This window comes from Salmo salar, chromosome ssa01 (genome assembly GCF_905237065.1).
Source record: "Salmo salar chromosome ssa01, Ssal_v3.1, whole genome shotgun sequence".
Lineage (NCBI taxonomy): Eukaryota > Metazoa > Chordata > Actinopteri > Salmoniformes > Salmonidae > Salmo > Salmo salar.
Genome location: NC_059442.1, coordinates 123,860,514 through 123,872,767, shown reverse-complemented (window position 1 = coordinate 123,872,767; position 12,254 = coordinate 123,860,514). Strand labels below are relative to the sequence as shown.

The 12,254-nt window shown below is 41.1% G+C and overlaps 1 protein-coding gene across 3 annotated transcripts in view; it reads left to right on the top strand.

The window, feature by feature from the left end:
• The window catches only part of LOC106561256 (dymeclin), a 166,444-nt gene that overhangs the window by 10,867 nt on the left and 143,323 nt on the right, over positions 1-12,254 (top strand). For 2 of the 3 annotated variants that reach the window (XM_014125013.2, XM_014125022.2), the window contains exons 2-3: positions 3,406-3,617; positions 11,287-11,339. In XM_014125013.2, the coding sequence (XP_013980488.2) occupies positions 3,478-3,617; positions 11,287-11,339 (193 nt within the window). In that variant the 5' untranslated portion in view covers positions 3,406-3,477. Of the gene's footprint in view, positions 1-3,405; positions 3,618-11,286; positions 11,340-12,254 lie in introns of those variants that run through there. The other variant, XM_045688127.1, reaches the window with a different exon arrangement.

Here is a 12,254-nt window from a genome sequence, read left to right as displayed (position 1 = left end):
GGTTAGCGGACTCCTGACTCCAATTAGCTTTTGGAGAAGTCATTAGCCTAGGGGTTCACATACTTTTTCCAACCTACACTGTGAATGTTGAAATAATGCATTCAATATAGACAAGAAAAATAAAATAATTTGTGTTATTAGTTTAAGCACACGTTTGTCTATTGTTGTGACTTAGATGAAGATCAGATCAAATTTGATGACCAATTTGTACAGAAATCTAGGTAATTCCAAAGGGTTCACATACTTTTTCTTGCCACTGTATATTAGGTAGTTCATTAAAGTACTTCATTTAATAAGATAAAGAACATTTCAGAGATACCATACATTTTGCTACTGACTGACGGTGTGAGTAGTTAGACCCAGGCTTCAAAAATGTACAATACAGAATGTAGCCTAATGCAGCTCTCACCAGAAAGATTCTTATAAACTCAGCAAAAAAGAAACGTCCCTTTTTCAGTACCCTGTCTTTCAAAGATAATTTGTAAAAATCCCAAAAAGTTCAGATCCTCATTGTAAAGGGTTTAAACACTGTTTCCCATGCTTGTTCAATAAACCAGAAACAATTAATGAACATGCACCTGTGGAACGGACGTGAAGACACTAACCGCTAGCAGACGGTAGGCAATTAAGGTCACAGTTATGAAAACTTAGGACACTAAAAAGGCCTTTCTACTGACTCTGGAAAAACACCAAAAGAAAAATGCCCAGGGTCCCTGCTCATCTGCGTAAACGTGCCTTAGGCATGCTACAAGGAGGCATGAGGACTGCAGATGTGGCCAGGGCAATAAATTGTAATGTCCATTCTATGAGACGCCTAAGACAGGCTACAGGGAGACAGGACAGACAGCTGATCGTCCTTGCAGTGGCAGACCACGTGTAACAACACCTGCACAGGATCGGTACATCCGAACATCACACCTGCGGGACAGATACTGGATGGCGGCAACAACAACTGCCCGAGTTACACCAGGAAGGCACAATCCCTCCATCAGTGCTCAGGCTGTCCGCAATAGGCTGAGAGAGGCTGGACTGAGGGCTTGTAGGCATGTTGTAGGCATTTATCGTCGAAGGAATGAGCGTTACACCGATGCCTGTACTCTGGAGCGGGATCGAGGTGGAGGGTCCGTCATGGTCTGGGGCAGTGTGTATCATCGGACTGAGCTTGTTGTCATTACAGGCAATCTCAACGCTGTGTGTTACAGGGAAGACATCCTCCTCCCTCATGTGGTACCCTTCCTGCAGGCTAGTTTACTATAGTATGCTTATCACATTTCATGTTGAATGTCTTTGAACTTATGAGAGATGGGTTAACGTTGGACCAGAGCTAGCCAGCTTGTGTGTGAAGATCGGCAACAGAATTAAAATAAAAACACGTATTACCTTTTTGTAGTTAATACATCCAAAATTCCTTTATAGAAGCTGCTCCTCCATCGGTATAATTCTGTGGGCCTAATTCAGATAATGCATGTCATAACAAGATGCCCAGCAATTCTCGATATTAAGACAAGACATGTACAGGTGAAGTCGGAAGTTAACATACGCTTAGGTTGGAGTCATTAAAACTCGTTTTTCAACCACTCCACTAATTTCTTGTTAACAAACTATAGTTTTGGGAAGTCGGTTAGGACATCTACTTTGTGCATGACACAAGTAATTTTTCCAACAATTGTTTACATACAGTGAATTATAAGTATCACAATTCCAGTGGGTCAGAAGTTTACATACACTAAGTTGACTGTGCCTTTAGCAACTTGGAAAATGTAAAAAAAAAATGTAATGGCTTTAGAAGGTTCTGATAGGCTAATTGACATCATTTGAGTCAATTGGAGGTGTACCTGTGGATGTATTTCAAGGCCTACCATCAAACTCAGTGCCTCTTTGCTTGACATCATGGGAAAATCAAAAGAAATCAGCCAAGACCTCAGAAAGAAAATTGTAGACCTCCACAAGTCTGATTCATCCTTGGGAGCAATTTCTAAACGCCTGAAGGTACCACATTCATCTGTACAGACAATAGTATGCAAGTATAAACACCATGGGACCACGCAGCCGTCGTACCTCTCAGGAAGGAGACGCGTTCTGTCTCCTAGAGATGAACGTACCTTGGTGTGAAAAGTGCAAATGAATCCCAGAACAACAGCAAAGCACCTTGTGAAGATGCTGGAGGAAACCGGTACAAAAGTATCTATATCCACAGTAAAACGAGTCCCATATCGACATAACCTGAAAGGCCGCTCAGCAAGGAAGAAGCCACTGCTCCAAAACCGCCATAAAAAAAGCCAGACTACGGTTTGCATCTGCACATGGGGACAAAGATTGTACTTTTTGGAGAAATGTCCTCTGGTCTGATGAAACAAAAATAGAACTGTTAGGACAAAATGACCATCGTTATGTTTGGAGGGAAAAGGGGGACGCTTGCAAGCTGAGGAACACCATCCCAACCGTGAAGCACGGGGGTGGCAGCATCATGTTGTGGGGGTGCTTTGCTGCAGGACGGACTGGTGCACTTCATAAAAATGGATGGCATCATGAGGCAGGAAAATTGTGTGGATATAATGAAGAAACATCTCAAGACATCATTCAGGAAGTTAATGCTTGGTCGCAACGCTGCGTGTTACAGGGAAGACATCCTCCTCCCTCATGTGGTACCCTTCCTGCAGGCTCATCCTGACATGACCCTCCAGCATGACATTGGCACCAGCCATTCTGCTCGTTCTGTGTGTAATTTCCTGCAAGACAGGAATGTCAGTGTTCTGCCATGGCCAGTGAAGAGCCCGGATCTCAATCCCATTGAGCACGTCTGGGACTTGTTGGATTGGAGGGTGAGGGCTAGGCCATTCCCCCCCAGAAATGTCCGGGAATTTGCAGGTGCCTTGCTGGAAGAGTGGGGTAACATCTCACAGCAAGAGCTGGCAAATCTGGTGGAGTCCATGAGGAGGAGATGCACTGCAGTACTTAATGCAGCTGGTGGCCACACCAGATACTGACTGTTACTTTTGATTTTGACTCCCCCCTTTGTTCAGGGACACATTTTTTCATTTCTGTTAGGCACATGTCTGTGGAACTTGTTCAGTTTATGTCTCAGTTGTTGAATCTTGCTATGTTCATACAAATATTTATACATGTTAAGTTTTCTGAAAATTAAAGCAGTTGACAGTGAGAGGACGTTCATTTTTTTGCTGAGTTTAGATCAGAAATAGGCCTAGGTCTCAGGTAAAGAAGATGATCTATTAACAGCTGAACTAGGACCCCATTCATTTCGAATTTGGCTAGAATGAGGCCTCCGTTTACATCCTATTTCATGAACCGTAACAAACATTTTAGTTAAGCTTTTAATCTTGATAACCTGAGTACAGTGGTTCTATTGATTAATTGAACATAAGTATGTTTCCTTCTGTTCACCAGTACAATACCTGATGTGGTAGTGGGAGATGAGGCAGTGAGAGAGAGCCTCTCCCTAGATCCACATCCCAGGAGATGGGAGCCAACACCAGCCAGGTCAGTGACCTGTCAGAGAACCAGAGCCTCCGGACCCTGATCGGCACAGAGTCCATCTCAGATAATGACCCCTTTTGGAACCAGCTAATCTCCTTCACATTCATCAGCCCCACTAGCAGGTAAGAATATGTCCCGTATCCTTACACCACAGACAGAATCACGATGTGCTTTTCTTGACCCCGCCACCTGATGAGTTGGGGCCAGACCAGCATCCCCACCAGGGAAACTATGCTGGCTCTCTCCTCAGTGCCAGACGTCTTGGCTCGACCACTTTTCCCGTAACGTGAGAACTGAGAACATGGTGCACTAGGTAGGAAATAGGGTGCCATTTGGGACGCAAGCCCATGATAAAGTAGCAGACAACAACCATAGCAGTTGGGAAGTCAACACAAACAAATCTGGGACCAGGCTAATACAGTAGGCAAGTACCCCTCTCATGTATTCTTTTTTTTAGCTTGTTTGTTTTTAATGTTTAATCACATAGAAATTGAATTGTTGAAATACAGGTGTTGCTGTCACACAGAATTACACATTTCCCCCAAAGCGGGAAAATGTTTAAAGTTGCTATATGTAACTTTTTGGGCGACCCAACCACATTCACATAGAAATGTGTGTTATAGATCTGTCATTCTCATTTAAAGCAAGTCTGAGCAGCGGTAGATCTGTTCTGTGTGTGCCTTTTCTATGCGTCCAGCTCTTAAGTTTATTTTTTGCGTCGTTTACTTTCGTTTTTATACACCAGCTGAAAACACCATTTTGGGTTATGGAAAAGAACATTCACAGCACTTTGGATGGTACGATGATTCTTTATACTGTACTTGCTTGTTTTATCACACAACGGCTCCCGAATGGCGCTGCGGTCTAAGGCACTGCATCTCAGTGCTAGATGCGTCACTACAGACCCTGGTTCGATTCCAGGCTGTATCACAACCGGCCGTGATTAGGAGTCCCATATGGCGGCGCACAATTGGCCCAGCATCATCCGGGTTTGGCTGGGGTAGCTCGTCATTGTAAATAAGAATTTGTTCTTAACTGACTTGCCTAGTTAAATAAAGGTAAAATCAAAAATAATTATTAAAAACTGAAATTAGGCAAAACAATTCTAATTTTAGCAACCAGGAAATGGCGGAGCGATTTCCATATAGTGCTTCTTCTAAGTAGATCAAACACCAGTTTTGTAATGTTTACCGTGGCTTCACTTTGCACTCACCAATTACGTAATTTCCTGTCAATAACATACACTCGCATGCACACACACTGTGTTTTTAAACTCCAGAGAACCGGAAACCGGAAAAGAAAGGAATTTCTCGAGGAACAGAATCAGAACTGGGAACGAAAGTGATCTATACTCTTCCGGAACAGAACCTTTATTTTAATAGCATGGGAACCGGTTAATAGTGTTTTTTTAGATTCCGGGCATTGTTTTCCAGTCCCACAAAACGCAACAAGCGCCTATTCAAAGCCCTTACTCTGTCACTCAGAAACATATACCAGTGTCTGCCTGCCTTCCAGCTGAGAACTTTTTGCCTGTCTCCCCCTCCAAAGCATAGTCTACTGTAGCTTACTGATGTTACAAGCCTGATTCAGTAATTAAGGAGAGATTTTTAATTAGAGAAAAATGTATTAAACTTTTTCAATACTAGTTTACTAGTATGCTTATCATATTTCACGTTTAATGACTTTGAACTTATGAGAGATGGGTTAACGTTGGACCAGAGCTAGCTAGCTTGTGTGTGTGAAGAGCGGCAACAGAATTAAAATAAAAACACGTATTACCTTTTTGTAGTTAATACATCCAAAATTCCTTTATAGAAAGAAGCTGCTCCTCCATCGGTATAATTCTGTGGACCTAATTCAGATAATGCATGTCATAACAAGATGCCCAGCAATTCTCGATATTAAGACAAGACATGTACAGGTGAAGTCGGAAGTTTACATACGCTTAGGTTGGAGTCATTAAAACTCGTTTTTCAACCACTCCACTAATTTCTTGTTAACAAACTATAGTTTGGGCAAGTCGGTTAGGACATCTACTTTATGAATGACACAATTAATTTTTCCAACAATTGTTTACATACAGTGAATTATAAGTGAAATAATCTGTATCACATTTCCAGTGGGTCAGAAGTTTACATACACTAAGTTGACTGTGCCTTTAACAACTTGGGGGGGAAAAATGATGTAATGGCTTTAGAAGCTTCTGATAGGCTAATTGACATAATTTGAGTCAATTGGAGGTGTACCTGTGGATGTATTTCAAGGCCTACCTTCAAACTCAGTGCCTCTTTGCTTGTCATCATGGGAAAATCAAAAGAAATCAGCCAATACCTCAGAAAGAAAATTGTAGACCTCCAACAAGTCTGATTCATCCTTGGGAGCAATTTCTAAACGCCTGAAGGTACCACATTCATCTGTACAGACAATAGTATGCAAGTATAAACATCATGGGACCACGCAGCCGTCGTACCGCTCAGGAAGGAGACGCGTTCTGTCTCCTAGAGATGAACGTACTTTGGTGCGAAAAGTGCAAATGAATCCCAGAACAACAGCAAAGCACCTTGTGAAGATGCTGGAGGAAACCGGTACAGAAGTATCTATATCCACAGTAAAACGAGTCCCATATCGACAACCTGAAAGGCCGCTCGGCAAGGAAGAAGCCACTGCTCCAAAACCGCCATTAAAAAAGCCAGACTACGGTTTGCATCTGCACATGGGGACAAAGATCATACTTTTTGGAGAAATGTCCTCTGGTCTGATGAAACAAAAATAGAACTGTTTGGCCATAATGACCATCGTTATGTTTGGAGGAAAAAGGGGGACGCTTGCAAGCTGAGGAACACCATCCCAACCGTGAAGCACGGGGGTGGCAGCATCATGTTGTGGGGGTGCTTTGCTGCAGGACGGACTGGTGCACTTCACAAAATGGATGACATCATGAGATGTGAAAATGATGTGGATATATTGAAGCAACATCTCAAGACATCAGTCAGGAAGTTATGGATAGGGGGCAGTATTTTCACGGCCGGATAAGAAACGTACCCGATTTAATCTGATTATTACTCCTGCCCAGAAACTAGAATATGCATATAATTATTAGCTTTGGAAAGAAAACACTCCAAAGTTTCTAAAACTGTTTGAATGGTGTCTGTGAGTATAACAGAACTCATTTGGCAGGCCAAAACCTGAGAAGATTCTGTACAGGAAGTACCCTGTCTGACCATTTCTTGGCCTTCTTGATCATCTCTATCCAAAACAGGGGATCTCTGCTGTAACGTGACACTTCCTACGGCTCCCATAGGCTCTCAGAAGGCGGCAAAAAGCTGAATGGTGGCTTTGCAGGCCCTGGCTGAAAAACACTAGCGCATTTAGATAGTGGTCGATCAGAGAACAGAGACTGGAGGCGCGTGCACGAGGCGACACCATGTTTTTATTCTTTCGTCTTTGAACGAAAACAACGACTCCCGGTCGGAATATTATCGCTTTTTCACGAGAAAAATAGCATAAAAATTGATTTTAAACAGCGGTTGACATGCTTCGAAGTACGGTAATGGAATATTAGAAATGTTTTGTCACGAAACGCGTCGGGCGTGTAACCCTTCGTCACCCTTGGATAGTGTCTTGAACGCACGAACAAAACGCCGCTATTTGGATATAACTATGGATTATTTGGAACCAAACCAACATTTGTTATTGAAGTAGAAGTCCTGGGAGTGCATTCTGACGAAGAACAGGAAAGGTAATCCAATTTTTCTTATAGTAAATTTGAGTTTGGTGAGGGTCAAACTTGGTGGGTGTCAAAATAGCTAGCCTGTGATGGCGAGCTATCTACTCAGAATATTGCAAAATGTGCTTTCACCGAAAAGCTATTTTAAAATCGGACACCTCGATTGCATAAAGGAGTTCTGTATCTATAATTCTTAAAATAATTATGTTTTTTGTGAACGTTTATCGTGAGTAATTTAGTAAATTCACCGGAAGTGTTCGGTGGGAATGTAAAAAGCTGTTTTTTTATATAAATATGAACTTGATTGAACAAAACATGCATGTATTGTATAACATAATGTCCTAGGATTGTCATCTGATGAAGATCATCAAAGGTTAGTGCTGCATTTAGCTGTGGTTTTGTTTTTTGTGACATTATATGCTAGCTTGAAAAATGGGTGTCTGATTATTTCTGGCTGGGTACTCTGCTGACATAATCTAATGTTTTGCTTTCGTTGTAAAGCCTTTTTGAAATCGGACAATGTGGTTAGATAAAGGAGAGTCTTGTCTTTAAAATGGTGTAAAATAGTCATATGTTTGAAAAATTGAAGTTTTTGGATTTTTGAGGAATTTGTCATTCGCGCCACGCCTATCATTGGATATTGGAGCAGGTGTTCTGCTAGCGGAACGTCTAGATGTAAGAGGATAAAGCTTGGTCGCAAATGGGTCTTCCAATTGGACAATGACCCGAAGCATACTTCCGAAACTGTTGCAAAATGGCTTAAGGACAGTCAAGGTATTGGAGTGACCATCACAAAGGCCTGACCTCAACCCTATAGAATATTTGTGGGCAGAACTGAAAAATCGTGTGCGAGGAAGGAGGCCTACAAACTAGAGGTCGACCGATTATGATTTTTCAACGCCGATATCGATTATTGGAGGACAAAAAAGCCGATACCGATTTATCGGCCGATTCTTATTTATTTATTTGTAATGATGACAATTACAACAATACTGAATGAACAGTTTTATTTTAACTTAATATAATACATCAATAAAATGAATTTATCCTCAAATAAATAATGAAACATGTTCAATTTGGTTTAATTAAATAATGCAAAAACAAAGTGTTGGAGAAGAAAGTAAAAGTGCAATATGTGCCCTGTAAAAAAGCTAACGTTTAAATTCCTTGCTCAGAACATGAGAACATATGAAAGCTGGTGGTTCCTTTTAACATGAGTCTTCAATATTCCCAGGTAAGAAGTTTTAGGTTGTAGTTATTATAGGAATTATAGGACTATTTCTCTCTATACCATTTGTATTTCATATACCTTTGACTATTGGATGTTCTTATAGGCACTTTAGTACCGCCAGTGTAACAGTATAGCTTCTGTCCCTCTCCTCGCCCCTACCTGGGTTCGAACCAGGAACACATTGAAAACAGCCACCCTCAAAGCATCGTTATCCATTGCTCCACAAATGCCGCGGCCCTTGCAGAGCAAGGGGAACAACTACTTCAAGGTCTCAGAGCGAGTGCCGTCACCGATTGGAACGCTATTAGCGAGCACCCCGCTAACTAGCTAGCCATTTCACATCAGTTACACCAGCCTAATCTCGGAATTTGATAGGCTTGAAGTCATAAACAGCTCAATGCTTGAATCACAGCGAAGAGCTGCTGGCAAACGCACAAAAGTGCTGTTTGAATGAATGCTTACGAGCCTGCTGCTGCCTACCACCGCTCAGTCAGACTGCTCTATCAAATATCAAATCATAGACTTAATTATAACATAATAACACACAGAAATTCTGCCCCTGAACAAGGCACCGTTCCTAGGCCGTCATTGAAAATAAGAATGTGTTCTTTAACTGACTTGCCTAGTTAAATAAAGGTAAAAAAAAATAACAAATTCGGCCACAATCGGTGTCCAAAAATGCCCTAATTAATCGGCCATTCCAATTAATCGGTCGACCTCTACTACAAACCTGACTGTTACACCAGCTCTGTCAGGAGGAATGGGCCAAAATTCTCCCAACTTATTGTGGGAAGCTTGTGGAAGGCTACCCAAAACGTTTCACCCAAGTTAAACTATTTAAAGGCAATGCTACCAAATGCTAATTGAGTGTATGTAAACTTCTGACCCACTGGGAATGTGATGAAAGAAATAAAAGCTGAAATAAATCATTCTCTCTACTATTATTCTGACATTTCACATTAAATTTAAATAAAGTGGTGATTTTAACTGACCTAAGAGAGGGAATTTTTACTAGGATTAAATGTCAGATCAGAATTGCATCAAGCAGTGCACAGCAGGGTAGTGCATGGTTGACATTGAGTAAATTGACTATATTCCTATTTGATATAGCCTATTTCAATAAATTATGTTATATTTACACATCAAGAGAACAGTGTAGACAGACCTAAGAGTCTCACCAAAGCAACGAGAAATGTCTTGTTATAGAAGCCCAAGTGTTAGTTTCTATCCATTTTATATAAATATTACTCTGCCAATCAAGCCACTTTTTCAGTTTAATGTCCTTAAAGTTGCAGCTTTTAAATGGGAAAAATTATGGAAATCGGAGTCTATGCTATTCTCAATCACAGATCTATTGTGAATGACAAATGTTATAGGCCACAAGAAGTGTAATTGAGTAAACATTACAACTTTGGAAAAATCGAATGAGTAGTCAAAAGATCTTAGGCTACAGCTAAGCAAAGCTCATGAAAGAAATGATGCGTAGTTGGCCAAGCCCCATCTCCATATTATACTAGCAATGTGCAACCTACCTACAACGCATAAAGGAAAAAATGCGACTCCGTTTATCCAGTTCTGAGGACAGCACAGGTCTGCGGCCCATGATTCTGGCTCTGACTGTGTGTCACTTGCTCCATCTGTGCGCTTCAGCATGCACAGATATCCAGATATACCTAGGCTACTACACATCTCTTTCCTGCCAAGACTCCACCAGAGTGGAATAGGCTGTTAGAAAAGATTTGGCTCCACTAAATATATTTAGTCAATGTCATGTTTCGTCTCGTCCCTCCCGTAGCATGCAAGCTTGCGCTAGCAGTATTTGTGTTAAACATTTAAAAAAAAATCATTTGGGATGGCTGCTAGGGGCTGATAACATTGTCTATGGGCAGGCAAAGAAAAGTATTTGTTCACTCATTCTAGTCACCTTTCTGTCCGATGGTGTTGGACCTTTTTTGGGAGGGGGGAGAGAAGTGACTTCAGCTTTCGGACATGTAAAAAATCTGTCCTACTTATCCGAAGGACAAGTGGCAAAAAAAGTTAATGTCAAGCTCTGCCCAGCGCTTTAAGCCAAGTCGTCTCCTTCACCCTCTCTCGCTTTCTCGCAAATTTTCAGTCGCATCTCACACACTACACTTGTCTGTCCAATGCATGTAAATAGCTTGCCCGCTCCATAGCAAGCTGCTCTAGCCGCAATGATTGGTGAAGTAATTTAATGTCGAGCTAAATATAAAAAAGAAATTGAACCCTATGGGCCCTGGTCAAAAGTAGTGCAAAACATTGGGGATAAGGTGCCATTTGAGATGCATCCCGGGCTGCAAACATTAGCTAAGGTGCAGGATGCAGCGAAGGCCCATGTTACACCAGGCTGTCTACATTAGCTAAGAACTTGAAGTTTGTCTTCCAAGCCAATCAGCTTTTAGGTTCCGGTTTATACACATCAGCTGACTTGGAGTAATGTTCTAACAGACTTGATGATCAGATGCGACAGTAAATGTAGTTGACCTTAAGTTACAGTAACAGCTTGCTGAAATGGTAGGTGTTTTCTGATTGTACAGTACAAGCTTATTTACATTAGTGAGGCACGTAAGAGGAGTGGGTGTTTTCAAGTGGTAGTGCTGGGAAACCGGAGTTAGCCAATGAGAGTTTTGAGACGAATATAATTGTACTCTAATTCTGTTTCTATGAATGAGTGTGTTGTGACTATGCTAACTTGACAGTAGAGGGCACAGTAGACTGTCCACCGTTCCACAGTGCTGTGGTATTGAATTGACCAACATTTTCTCGCTCTGTCTCTCTCTCTCGCTCTTTCACTCTCATTCTCTCTCCTCTACAGTGGTAACTCCAAGCTGTTGGAAGAGGCTGTAATTCCCCTGGCCAAGATCCTGAGTACGTCTTATGTTTGTTGGTTTGAGTGTTATGCCTGCCTATTTATTTCTATACATGCATACATGCATACATGCATACATACACACACACACACACACACACACACACACACACACACACACACACACACACACACACACACACACACACACACACACACGGAAAGTATTCAGACTAGAGGTTGGCCGATTATAATTTTTTAACACCGATACTGATTATTGGGGGATCAAAAAAAGCCGATACCGATTAATCGGCCAATTTTTTATATATATATTTGTAATAATGAGAATTACAACAATACTGAATGAACACTTATTTTAACTTAATATAATACATCAATAAAATCAATTTAGTCTCAAATAAATAATGAAACATGTTCAATTTGGTTTAAATAATGCAAAAACAGTGTTGGAGAAGAAAGTAAAAGTGCAATATGTGCCATGTAAAAAAGCTAATGTTTAAGTTCTTTACATATGAAAGTTGGTGGTTCCTTTTAACTTGAGTCTTCAATATTCCCAGGTAAGAAGTTTTAGGTTGTAGTTATTATAGGACTATTTCTCTCTATACCATTTGTATTTCATATACCTTTGACTATTGGATGTTCTAATAGGTACTTTAGTATTGCCAGGCTAATCTCGGGAGTTGATAGGCTTGAAGTCATAAACAGTGCAATGCTTGAAGCACAGCGAAGAGCTGCTGGCAAATGCAGTAAAGTGCTGTTTGAATGAATGCTTACGAGCCTGCTGCTGCCTACCACTGCTCAGTCAGACTGCTCTATCAATTCATAGACTTAATTATAATAACACACAGAAATACGAGCCTTAGGTCATTAATATGGTCAAATCCGGAAACTATCATTTTGAAAACAAAACGTTTATTCTTTCAGTGAAATACGGAACCGTTCCGTATTTTATC